Source organism: Argiope bruennichi, chromosome 6 (genome assembly GCF_947563725.1).
Source record: "Argiope bruennichi chromosome 6, qqArgBrue1.1, whole genome shotgun sequence".
In the NCBI taxonomy this organism is placed as follows: Eukaryota; Metazoa; Arthropoda; class Arachnida; order Araneae; family Araneidae; genus Argiope; species Argiope bruennichi.
The window spans coordinates 71,003,629-71,016,237 of record NC_079156.1 but is presented as its reverse complement, the minus strand read 5'-3'; the positions used below and the strand labels follow the sequence as shown (position 1 = coordinate 71,016,237).

General features: G+C 26.8%; 1 protein-coding gene across 1 annotated transcript; it reads right to left on the bottom strand.

Annotated features, from left to right (window-relative positions):
- Positions 1 to 25: 25 nt before the first annotated feature.
- On the bottom strand, positions 26 to 12,257 carry LOC129971227 (vacuolar protein sorting-associated protein VTA1 homolog). Its single transcript, XM_056084813.1, has 7 exons — positions 12,060 to 12,257; positions 9,347 to 9,441; positions 8,496 to 8,623; positions 5,798 to 5,873; positions 4,241 to 4,349; positions 1,206 to 1,448; positions 26 to 276 (listed from the first exon to the last, which is right to left on the bottom strand). The coding sequence occupies exons 1-7, from the start codon at positions 12,160 to 12,162 to the stop codon at positions 128 to 130; spliced, it is 903 nt and encodes a 300-aa protein (XP_055940788.1). The 5' UTR covers positions 12,163 to 12,257; the 3' UTR covers positions 26 to 127.
- Between the last annotated feature and the right edge of the window lie 352 nt (positions 12,258 to 12,609).

The window sequence follows — 12,609 nt, the reverse complement described above, 5'->3', positions numbered from 1 at the left end:
TTGTAAACACACATGCAATAACAAATTGTGCAAGCAAAATATATACATTTTTAATAATTGTATCTTTACACATTCAAAAATTAAGATTTCTCCATTAGCATCGTAAGCATTCTTTAAAAGTAATTCTTTATGAATCTTGGCCAGTAGTAAGCAGTCTTAATGCTTTCTGAAGATTTTCAATTGCTGTGGGTGCATCTTCATATGTAAGTGCACTGCCAGCAAATTTGCAGTATTTTTGGGCTTTATGAAAATCTTCTGGTGTTAACCTTACGCCACCTATAACAAAAGTAAGCATTAAAATTTTAATGAAATGCTATCAGGGAATTATAGTTTAAGTTAGTAATAGTTATTCATAAACGATTGTATCATTTAAATGAGTTCTCAGTTAATTATAAAACTGCATAGTATTAAAATTATGGCATTCTTAACTTGATTAACAAATTCATCTTCATACCAATTAGTATTATCAATAACCAGAAGCAAACTGTTACATTTTTTAACAAAGTAAACTATTAAATTATAATCATCTTCATGCTTCGAATCAATAAAAACAAGCCTACTTATTACTGACAGATGTTAATAACTTCTTTTTTTTTTCAGAGTAAAAACTTTGATACAGAATTTAAATCATTTTTATACCTTAACTATTTTGATTTCTCTACTAACTAATTATATTCCATAGCAGAAATGTGCTGCCTTATTGATGCAACAGAAAAGATGTATGTAGGTTATATATAATTTTTGTATCAAACGGTAACATCTTAGAATGATAATTTCATGCATGTGCTAACAATTAAGCGGTTAAAATTACTTGGGCTTAATATTGCTACTAAATATTTTAGAGATACATAAGAAAAATTTCAGCTAACATTTTTTACCCATATTTAGAAAACCAATTGTTGCATGATAATATATTCTAAATTAATTTTTGGACACACGTTAAACTTTCTTTTTAAAAATAGATGCACATTATTTTTTAGTTTTGTTTACTGGGTGAAAAATTTCTAGTTAGCATGTTACATTATATCCCTAAAATATACATAAAGAAATGAGAACTTTTTAAATATTCATAAAAAAAAAAGTGAAATTTTTACTTGATAACTGTAATGTTTAAAATGACTGAAAAGTATTAAGAAACCTATCGGAAAATAGAGAGGGTCCGTTTTTTGGATTTTAAAAACTGCCTTCCTAAAAATTCAGCTTACCTTTATTTTCTTGTTCAGGACAAATATTAGCAATAGAAGTGGATGGTGACAGTTGGTTTGTTCCATTTGGAGTAGATGGGGGAGCATGTGCTCCAGGCACTGGCAAATTAAAAGCTTCAGGTTGAGAAGTAGACATGTTAAACAACCCTCCGGTTGGGTAAGGTGCTTGAGAAGGTGGCGGAGGATTGTTCGCTGGTTGGTTCCCTGATACTGACAGTAATCTGGTCAGTTCATCTTCTTCATCTGCAGAGAGCATTTAAAAGATAATCTTTAATTTTAATATTATTATTAGTTTTAATCATTTAAAAGATACAGTATTAAATATATCCACTGTTTAATAACAACATCATCAAAACTGTATAAAGTGATGTGCAAACAATTTTTTACAAATAGCATTGTAAAATTTTTTTGACCAATAGATATAAGTTTCAATAATGATTAAAAAAATATCTCAAATATATACAGTGAAGGAAGGTAAAAATGCATTTATAAAATTTCGTCATGATTTGGGATGTATCAATTACACTATTTTAAAATCTGAGATGCATCACAGCTTATCACTGGCAGAGAGTAATATGAATAATAATGGACCCTTTCTGAAGTTGATATCAAAACTACTATTTGCATAATTCTATTTTGATATGCAGAGTTATTAACAGTCATAAGTATATATATATAAAAGTAACATTTTGAGAAAGTTTTACAACTTGACTCGTCATTTGCTTGTGAATGTCAAAAGTGAATATTTTACTCTAAGAAAAATAAAATGTATTAAACAGTTTAAAAGTTTGGAAATAAAGTACTGGAACAATTAAAAGTAAAAAATATCATGTCAGTTGTTTGGATATTGATGAAATTAAATAAATCCATTTCAATCAAAGATAGCTGGTACTGAGACTACTAAACCCTACAATTTTTACTACTCATTAATGCAATTGCATCAATAACTAAGAAGATAGCCAATATATGCAAGAACAAATATATTTTTTCTTTACAAATTTGTAATATGTGAGCAATGACTTGATTTATTTTGACTAGAAGAACAGTCATCTAATTGTATAACTGTAAGTAATCAAATCAGACTATCACATGAAATCTTACTATTTTATCTTCTTATCTATCTTATGAAAACTTACTTAAAAATATTATTTGGTCAATTGTTGATTATAGGCTTTGAGAATGCTATTTCATGAATTATTAGATACTAAAAAAATCACTCAAATAACTTTAGAAATAGTTTTAAACAGCCTAGGAATCTATATATATATGTAATGATATTTTTTAACTAATTTAAACTTAATTTTTAGCTCAATTGAGCCCATATTAATTTCATTCTAAAAATATTCTCTTATTTCCTGATCTCATTATACTTTTTCTATTTAATTAATTCAAGAGAAGCTTTGTAAAAATGTTTTCATCAGTGGTTCCCACACTCAGAGTGAAAGGACGCTGATCTAAACAAATCCTTCTAAAAGATCCCTGTGTTTCCCTTAATTGTGATTGACATGCGAGGGAAATCCCTATTAAAATATCACAGTATATATTGACAGGGATAAAATTTTCATCAGCTTTCCCTCATTTCATTGTGTGTGTGCTTGTTGCTACTGCTTATACATAATATGTGCCTCCCCGGAATAAAACAACGTCAAAAAATTGAAAGTGTCTTCACTGTCTTCAAAACTGCTTTCTGATTAAAAAATTGCATGTTTACATTATATATATATATATAATATTTAAATGTGGAAGAAAGGGTGAAAAGTTACTGAATTTAGTTAAAGTAATGACAATTTTTACATTTTGCAATTTCTTGTATAATTCCAGTTAATTGTGAAGTTTGTTTAATGAGGTTTTTATAAATGTAAAATATGTGGAGAATTAAATGTGCAAATAAGTAGATCTTTGTATGTATATTAGAATTAAGAAAAATGTAAAAACCTGTCTTATTTGAACATAAACCATGACATTATTTTCAAGCTAAGAGATATATAGGAAAATCAATTCCATTCACAGTGAAAAAGGAAAATAACATTTGGTAAAAAGAAAAAAAAATTGTTTTTTCCCCCACTTTAAGAAACTGTCTTTCAATTTTCTATAGAATTGTTTATTTATTAAACAATCAGTACACAGCTGAACAGTAAGTTGTTCCTTAATTTTTTAAAATATATTTTTTTCCATGGCACCATATGTAAAAAATCATGAAGTATTTTTTCTCGAATTAGTCAATTTTTGTAAAGGTACAAATACATAGGTAAAAATACATTTTAGACTACATAAAAATTTACTGAACTTCAATAAATATATTCTATGAAATGAAGGACCCTATTAATCCTAATACATTTTTGCAAATCATTGAATGAATTAACACAGCTATTTTCATTTCCTTTTTTACGTTGATTTTCACATGATACTTTAACTTTTATGACAATAATTACCAACAACTCAACTTTGTACTAAAAAAAAAAAAAGAACGAATAAAATTAATATTGCCCAATGCTTCTGGACCCATAAAAATTTTAAAACCTTTAAAAAGAAATCAAAATTTTCCAGTCTGTTAGTCTAATCCTTATGCAAAATTCAGAAATAGGTACTATCCCAATCTTTTTCATTCCCTCATCTTAATTTTTTTTTATGGAAAGGAGGCTTAATTTTAACATTTTTGCTTTAGTATTCAGATGACCTGCTAAATAGGTATATTATTTAAGTTTTTTTTGTTTTGTTTTTTGCTTATCTTGTTAGAAATCAATTATCCTGATAATTTTTATCTTGAAAAATAAAAATATTTTTCAATGTATTTGTAATACACCCTAAGATATATAACTTCAGTGGAGTTGGGAACAAAGATTACACAGACATTAAAGCTAATCAGTTTATATGGTTAAAATGAGTAAAAGTTTAAATTCAGACATAATATAAAACTATTCAGTTAATAAATGTTAAAGTGCAATTTTAAAAAATATATTTCATAGCATTAATTCTTTTTGAAACCACGAGATTCTGATTATGGGTATAATATGAAATATAAGCTAAAAATATACCTTCTGCACCTTCCATTGCCATAGGTCCCGGGATAGGAGTTTCACCATTTTTTAAACAATTGTGAATATAGGTGGATTTCCATTTTGCATATTTCCTGTGGTGTAATACCTGGAAAAATGTGCAGAATTTATTTTATGGTTATTTTATTCCACAAAATAAAAAAATAAAAAAAATGCATAAAAATATAAATTTTTGCATTTAAAAAAGGTTATAAGGATATTTTTTATTTTGTATCATAATTCTCTTTTTCAAAATTTTTTAAAGAAATTTTTGATATTAATATTTAAAAAATAAGGTACAAATGCAAATTAAAACATTTAGAAACAAATGTTTTACAGCAAATGCATAAAAAAATTGTCATTTTGCATTGTTGTAGAAAATTAAATTCTAAATTGTGGTTATAACTGATGGATATTAATTTTGGATGGTCAAAAGTTTTTAAAAAAATGTAATGACATTTCTATCAGAGAAATACAGAAATTTCTATTAAATTTTAAATTACACTAAATGCAATTTTTCAGCACTTGAAATCTTTGATAACATTAACAATTGACAATAACACTATTGGGTTGTGTTTTAAAATATAGTATGTTTTTATCATATCAGAAGCACTTACCACCAGACTGTTTATAATTTTTTTTCTAAAAATAATTTTTTTAATTGAAAATATCAAGTATTTAACTTATTTTAATGCTCATTGAATGGTTTTCTTCAAAATATATACATCCTTTTGGAATATTCAATGTTTATTATTTGATCCTGTCAATAAAAAAAAAAAATCTCATAATTTTGCAAAGAGCAAACACAAAGTGAAATTTCCAACTGTATCATAGTTTTGTGTTGTTCATTTTAGTTCATTTTTTACATCTGTTAAGAGTTTCAATTTTTGTCTTTAAAACTCAATTCTTTTTCTTTCTTATTCCATTTTGCTACTGTAATTCAATCACAAGCAACAACTGTTTATGGATGTTCAATAGACTTCAAACCATATCTGACAGCTTAGCTAGTCATTTAAACCTATCTAGAGTGTTCTAGTCTAGACAAAAGAATACAATTTCCTTACAAGAGGAGTAAAGAATTCCAGAAATGTCAATTGTTAACACACTGGTTGAAAATGTGTATCATTTAATTATCTACTTCAAAATAGATACATGACATTAAACGATGTAGTGATCACGTACATGTTGATTCAGGACTAGAATATTTTGATAATATAAAGCAAATAATAATATTATCTGCTATCATATTAAGTGGCATTCACAGTATATGAATTACAATATTAATTCATAATATGTTTCACAGTTTCCCTAATAGGAAATAATATAAAGCAATTGACAAAATGCACATGACATGACAAATATTGACTTTAAAAGTCATATGCTTATAATGAACATCATTACATGTATATATCTTCCTTGATTAACATGACTATAAATCATGTTAGTTTAAGTTTTTTACAGTCTGTGTTTGTTTTATTAATTTTTGCTTTAATATGATCTCATAAAGCATATTAACACTGAAACTATAAATAAAAAAGCATTTCCATAATAACTTACCTCTTCACTCGGTTCTCCAAATGTATTCACTACATCATAAATAAAACCAGCAGTGTAAAAGGCTTTAACCACATTCCTTAAAAATTGAGGAATAAATTTAAGTATATAAAAACCTTTTCATGAAAAATGTACTTTCAATGCATTTATCTAAAAAACAGAATAATCTTAAATGGAAATGAGGTTATGGTAATCGACTTGTAAGTTTTAATTCATGAAATCAATTAATCCCCAGTAATCTTGAGATGTCAAAATTGGTAGATTTTTACATTACCAAAAATCATTGTTCCCGTGCATTAAATTTCTTGACACTTCATAAATAGAAATCTACAAAAGGGATATATATAGAGATTAAGTTGGTATACAGTACTCTAAAATTTTATTAATGTATGATACTGACTTATCTTCATCACACAGAGTGGCAATTTTAACAAATTGATGAGACAATTCATCATCTAGTCATTTTAACACATAGAGCTGACTAAATGTTTAACCTGATAAATATCATCTTTGACTTCCAAATCAAAATTGGATTTCACACTGGCGTTTTTAAGAGCCTCAATACATGATAGACTGTTACTGCAAATTTAAATGCTTTCCATTCTCCATGGCCCACTTAACCACAGCTGACTCACCCTGGAAAATGAAGTTTAAATATTGTAATAAAAACTAAAGACTGAAACAAAATATTATTCTAAAATGCATAATGAATATCTATTGTCTTCAACCCTAGATTCATCAGCATACCTTTTATAAATTGTCATTCACTGATTTTTTTTAAAAATTCAGATGGTAAAACTTTTATCCTCTATAATTATTCAGTTAATCGCAGATTTAAAAAGCAGATTCTTACAGATGCAAGCATTTAGTTAAATGATCAATATTTTCTAACACCAAGAAGAAGATAAACCTTTCATTTAAAAAAATGCTTCATGTTTAAGTTCATTTTAAGACCTTTTACTAGATAGGAAGCTTTTCGCTAACTCTGAATTTTTAAATAATTCTTTACAGCTTAAAGAAAAATATAGTGTTTCAGAAGAGAATTCTAAATTTTTACGCTGAAAAAAATGCTTTAAATTTTCTTATAATGAATGATTTTAAATTTTATACTTCTTATAATGATATGATAAACACATATTATGTTCTTTATGATAAACTTTCTGTATAAGGAGCTTACATGTTAATGTTAAAAGTCTACACTAGAAATGTGACTGCACTTAAGTGAAACTTCAGAATTGAGCTCCAAACCATGAGAAAGTTTAAATGAACATGTAGATTTGATGCACATTGAATCTATTGCTGACAATCTAATGTCCTTTGGATAGTACAGTATAAAAAGAGTGAGCTTCATGGATATTATCTATTTTCAATAGTTCAAAATTAATTTTGAATCTATGTAGTTACACATATTCAACATAGATACTAATTTAATTTACCATGTATTATAAAGAATGGTTTCAAGACACGTAAGTAAGGAAGTTTCTGAAATGAAGAAAATGTTATCCTAAACAAAGCAATAACATGATCACCCTTCTAGAGTAAACCGTGGAAAGCATTAATTCTCACTGAATACTTTATAATCAAACTTCATTAAAAAATTACCTAACAATGAATATTGTTATTTGAAAATACACAATAATTAAAAATATTGCCAGTGCTTATTGGAAACTCTGGTAAGGTGATAGCCTGGCTTTCTAAACTTCACAAGTTTAGCAATCAATTTTAATAATCAGCAATTTGCAACTACTATGGTTATGTTATTATTGAAGTCTGACTGTAGTCTTCATATAATAGCTATTTACAAGTGAATGGGTCAAGCATTCATAGTATTGAAGGAACATAATGGTTTAATCTTATTCAAATTTGGATTTGGTAGTTTCACTTTTAACTCATAAAAATGCATTCTTTGTAATTATTTGAAGACATATATCTGTTTTTGCAGGATCACAGAATTTTTTTTCTAGGCAAACCATGAAAGAAATAAAACTTATGCTACAAAAAACATTAATTTCTGAAAGCATAATATATTAAATGCAAAAGAATAGTTTTTGCATAAATATCACATTTATTATTCTGAATTTAAAAATATTTGAAGTAATGAGATTTTCAAAGGAATTTTAAGGATCATTGAGCTTAAAAATATTAAGAAATACAAGAATGAAACTGAAATTATTACTTTTAGCTAAAAAAAAAAACATTTATATTATTAAATTCAAGACAAAACTTCATTGTGGCATTCTCCTAAGCTATCCAATACTGAAATGCGAAAGTGGGCATTTGTCTTTAGAGGCCCAGATATCTATTTTCTAAAATGAGTAAAATTCTCAAAATGCCTGTAATCAGGCTACCAAATAATCTTAAAGTAGTTATTGTAATGTGTGATTATTGCAATGAACAGATTTTCTGTGATATATTGTTAAATCCCTTGGAACACCCAATGTTGTCACCCATTCCTCTCAGGTTAAGAGTAATTAAATTGAAATTGCCAAAAAAAAAAAAAGAAAAAAAAAAGAGGGGGGAGCAATTTTAGATATGTAATTTAAATCCCAGAATATAAAAACACATTTCAAACCAAACATATGTATTTCAGGCTTTCATAAAACAATAAGATTCTAATATTTCAAAGATATGGTATTTTAATTCTTAACTTCTTTGGTAATCTCATGCAATGCTACAAAAAAAGGTACTATATAGACTTTACTTGTTAAATCTCCCAGCTCTATCTTCATTATCAGCCCACAAGAACAATTTCAAGGCATAATTTTCAATATGAGCTTGTGCGACAACTTCATTTGATATAGTTTCATCCTCACGTCTTGATTTCTTTTCCTGCAAGAAAGACAATTCTACAATAAAAAAACTACCAGACAAATGATTAATTAATTATATCATTTAAGAAAAAATTGCCACTACATAGCAACAAAAGATCTAAGAAAATACTGATCATTTATTAAAGCTCCTTAATTGTTAATTTTTTTGGGAGGGGGAAAGGGAGGTCATGATCAAAAATATAATCTTAGGTATGGAAATTTTCTGTGGGATTTGAGAGGAGGGTCATAAACTACAAAGACGATGTTGAACATTGATGGATTTTGAAATATTCTAGTTCAGTTCAGTTATATTAATGTCTCTTTTTAAAGCAAAAATTGGACTATTGTGAAATAGTCTGCAGTCAGATGACAAGGATGGCACCTCAGCTATTCCCACCATCTCGAAACTTCCACACCACTCCAGCAGGAGGATGTTTGACCCTGATGGATTTAACTTGCACCAGATACGCTTACACAACAGTTCCTTGGTGGAATCGTGTCCTGAACCTGAAACCTTTCAGTTCTAGAGCCGAGACATTACCACCTAGCCACAGTGACTATTTTAAAATTTGCTATTATTGCAAAACAAATTAAAAAGAGAAAATATATTAAAATATAAATAGAATGGTTATGGTTAATGAAAAAATAAATTATATATGTTTGCTTTTACTGCAGGATATTACTTCAAAGATATTTTATACATTAAAATTATATACATTCAATTAGTTAAAAATGTACTTACATTTTCTAACCAATCCATAAGCTTGATGAAGAAATTTGTATTTTCTGGAGACTTGTCATTGATTTTCAGCCCATTCTGAACTGCATAAAAACGGCCTAAAAACAAATGAAAAGATAAGCATCTTAAAGATAGAAATGAATTAAATTAATGATTAGTCTTTTTATAAAATAAAGTAATATGATTGCAATTTTTGGAAAGGGGGAAAAAAATCAAATTTAACTTCAGAAAATAAGTGCTATGATGAGTAAGAGAAAAGGGTACATGGGGTTAAAGTGCATCCCAATCAATTATTTCATTATTTGCGAAATACTACTTTTTTTAAAAAAAATCTATGTCTACTCTAAATAATTCATGAAAATTATTCTGATGAAATAAATTTCTGAAATAGGAAAACTTAAGAAATTTTACTTATAATACATTATTTTTTATATTTCAAACTCACAGGGAAAGCGTCTTTCTTAAATAGTTTTTTGACAAAATGGTCTCTGCTTTTATTTCTATCATACACCTAATAACATGAATATTTTTTCTTTTCTAAAAATAGTATCTGAGACTTCCATGATAGCCTTTACGAGGCTTGTTTCTGTCAACAGGAAAATATCTCATTATGCTAAATGTTAACTTATAAATATATGCATATTTTTCCCAACTCAGTTTGGGAAGGGTCTTTTCTACAAAGAAACAGCACATAAGAATATATGGTAACAGTGTTTAAAGGAGAAAAATATATTCTCATGAGCTGTTTAAATATTTCAACCAAGATATCAATAGCCCATTTGAACAAATTGTAGATAGTAATTATTTTGAGAATTTTAAAGTCTCTTGAATTTTTTTTTCAACAATATCATTGATAAGCAATGCAAGTAGCAAAATAGTATCTTATATATAATATGGATAGCAAAATAGTGTCATATAATTGGACTTGAGTGTACGAAAATACTTTATTTTCTTAGTTACACAAGGTTATTTTTTTAAGTCCATGTATAGAATTTTGTGGAGCTTTCTCTTTATTCCAGTAAATTTAGAAACTTTTACTCTTCTTTTAGAGCAATTTCTACAATTTTATGCTTTTTCACCAATAATTTTTTAAAAAAAAGCAGATAAGACAGATACCAATTGATAACAATTAACTATTATATTCAGAATTATTAAAAGCTAACATAGATTACTATTTTAGAAATATAAAATGATGTTTAATATACTTGTTTCCATACAACAAATAGTAAGACATAATTATCCTCCTATGAGATAAGGTACTCAGTCAATTAAATTTTTAAAAAAGACTGATATAAAGGTATAAAAGAGCAGAAGTTGCCTCTTATAAGCTGAATTCCAATTAAAAAAAAGAAAGCAGATAATAACAATGGTTTTATTAGTAGTAAGCCACATTTATCTGCATCTATGTAAAAATAATATTTGTATATATGGGAAGATAAAAGGTCTGATTTTTAAAAAAATTAATCTGACTGTGGATCTATGGAATAAAAATAATCATCAAACCACATCTCTAGAAATGAACAATAATGAATATAATATTCATATTTGATTTCATTGTAAATGTTCATACTGATTTAAGATAGCAGACTACTAATGTGTACATTAACTCTGGTTTTATCCATGGTTGATTAAAACAAAAATATTAATTAATAAAATAATAATTTCTAATCTAGCATGCAGATCGCAAGCATTATTCAGCAAAATTTTGATATTAGTAACATTCATTGAAACATGATTATAGATAATCCTGAGAATTTGTGATCAACAAACCTTAAGATTTATTAAATACCTCATTACATCAGCATGTAAAAAAAGTAAATAAAAATATTAAAGATTTTCAAATGAAGAAATATTAACTTCTTTTTAAAATGTGAGAACATAATATATATATATATATATATATATTCAGATACAAAGACTATGGATCATCGGTGATTACTATCAATAGGAGATGAAGTTGTAGAAAATGCTAAATAAAATTTTAAAAAAAAACTCAAAATATTTTAATTTAAATTCTGAATTACAACCATCTACTTTTAATTCTAATTACATTAGTGAAAATATTGCTACAAAAGGATTATGTTATAAATTGACTTTTTTCAAACGATTTTGAATGGTCCGCATCATAAATGAATTTCATGTGATGAACAGGGGTTTTAAAATCCACCTCTCGGCAATCAAAATCTACTATATTGCAGAATAAAAGCACTCTTATATTATAACTTGAAATTTCGGTGGCAGACTTACAAATTGGCAGATTTCACTTCTTTATTTTATTTATATTATTTATTTTTCAATTTTACTCTGCTTTGTTTACTATTCTGCACTAACATTCTGTGAACATCCAAACTTTCTGTGGTAATCCGCTCTCCTCCCCATTCATAATTTATCAAATAAAAGTTTTGAGACAGAAATGTACCTTAACTGTACATAAATATCTCTAAGAAAAGAAAATTTACATATCAATAAAATTACATGATTTACTATAACCAGTTGTGAAGATTCCAAAAGTCCATTTAAATAAAAATTCATATTGCGAAATAATTTAAATACATATAAATTTTCTATCAAAATTTCTAATTTCTTTCTTTTGTAAATAAAACTAATTTTAAAACAATTTTGTGGAACATATTAAGTTTTCAAATATAGTCAATCGATTAAGAGTATAAGACAAACTGTCAGACATCTAATTCAGAATATATAAACACATACTTACACCAATAAGTAATTGAAGGATCTCTTTTTTCATGTTCTTCGGCTATTTTTAAATACGGCTGGATGGCTTTCAAGCCTGGGGGAGCCAATTTAAAATTGGCCATTTAAAATGTAATTACTTTATTAATTTTCAATGCAAATAGAAATCGAAACAATGCGTCAGATTAGACAATCAATAACCAAAACAAACCAGTTTTCGATTTCACTACATCTGTTTTTAAACTTCAGAAGGCTCAACCGAAGCTACTTTTTCATTTGCAAAATACATTATCAAATTCTTTTGAAGTTACAACAAATTACTAATAAATTGTAACTTATTTTAATAGGAAAATACAATGGTTAAAGAATGAATGTAATTATGAAACTATATTGTGTTAGCTCTTCACAACATATAAATATCAACTATTATTGAGTAACAAAATTTATATCTCGTTATGAAAATAGTGTTTAGGAATGTGAATAAATGTTTATTTCAATTTTTTTCTTCTGTTTCAATGTATGATAGACATCGGATCATCTCAATATTAGTTTTATACTGTTGTGAAAGATAT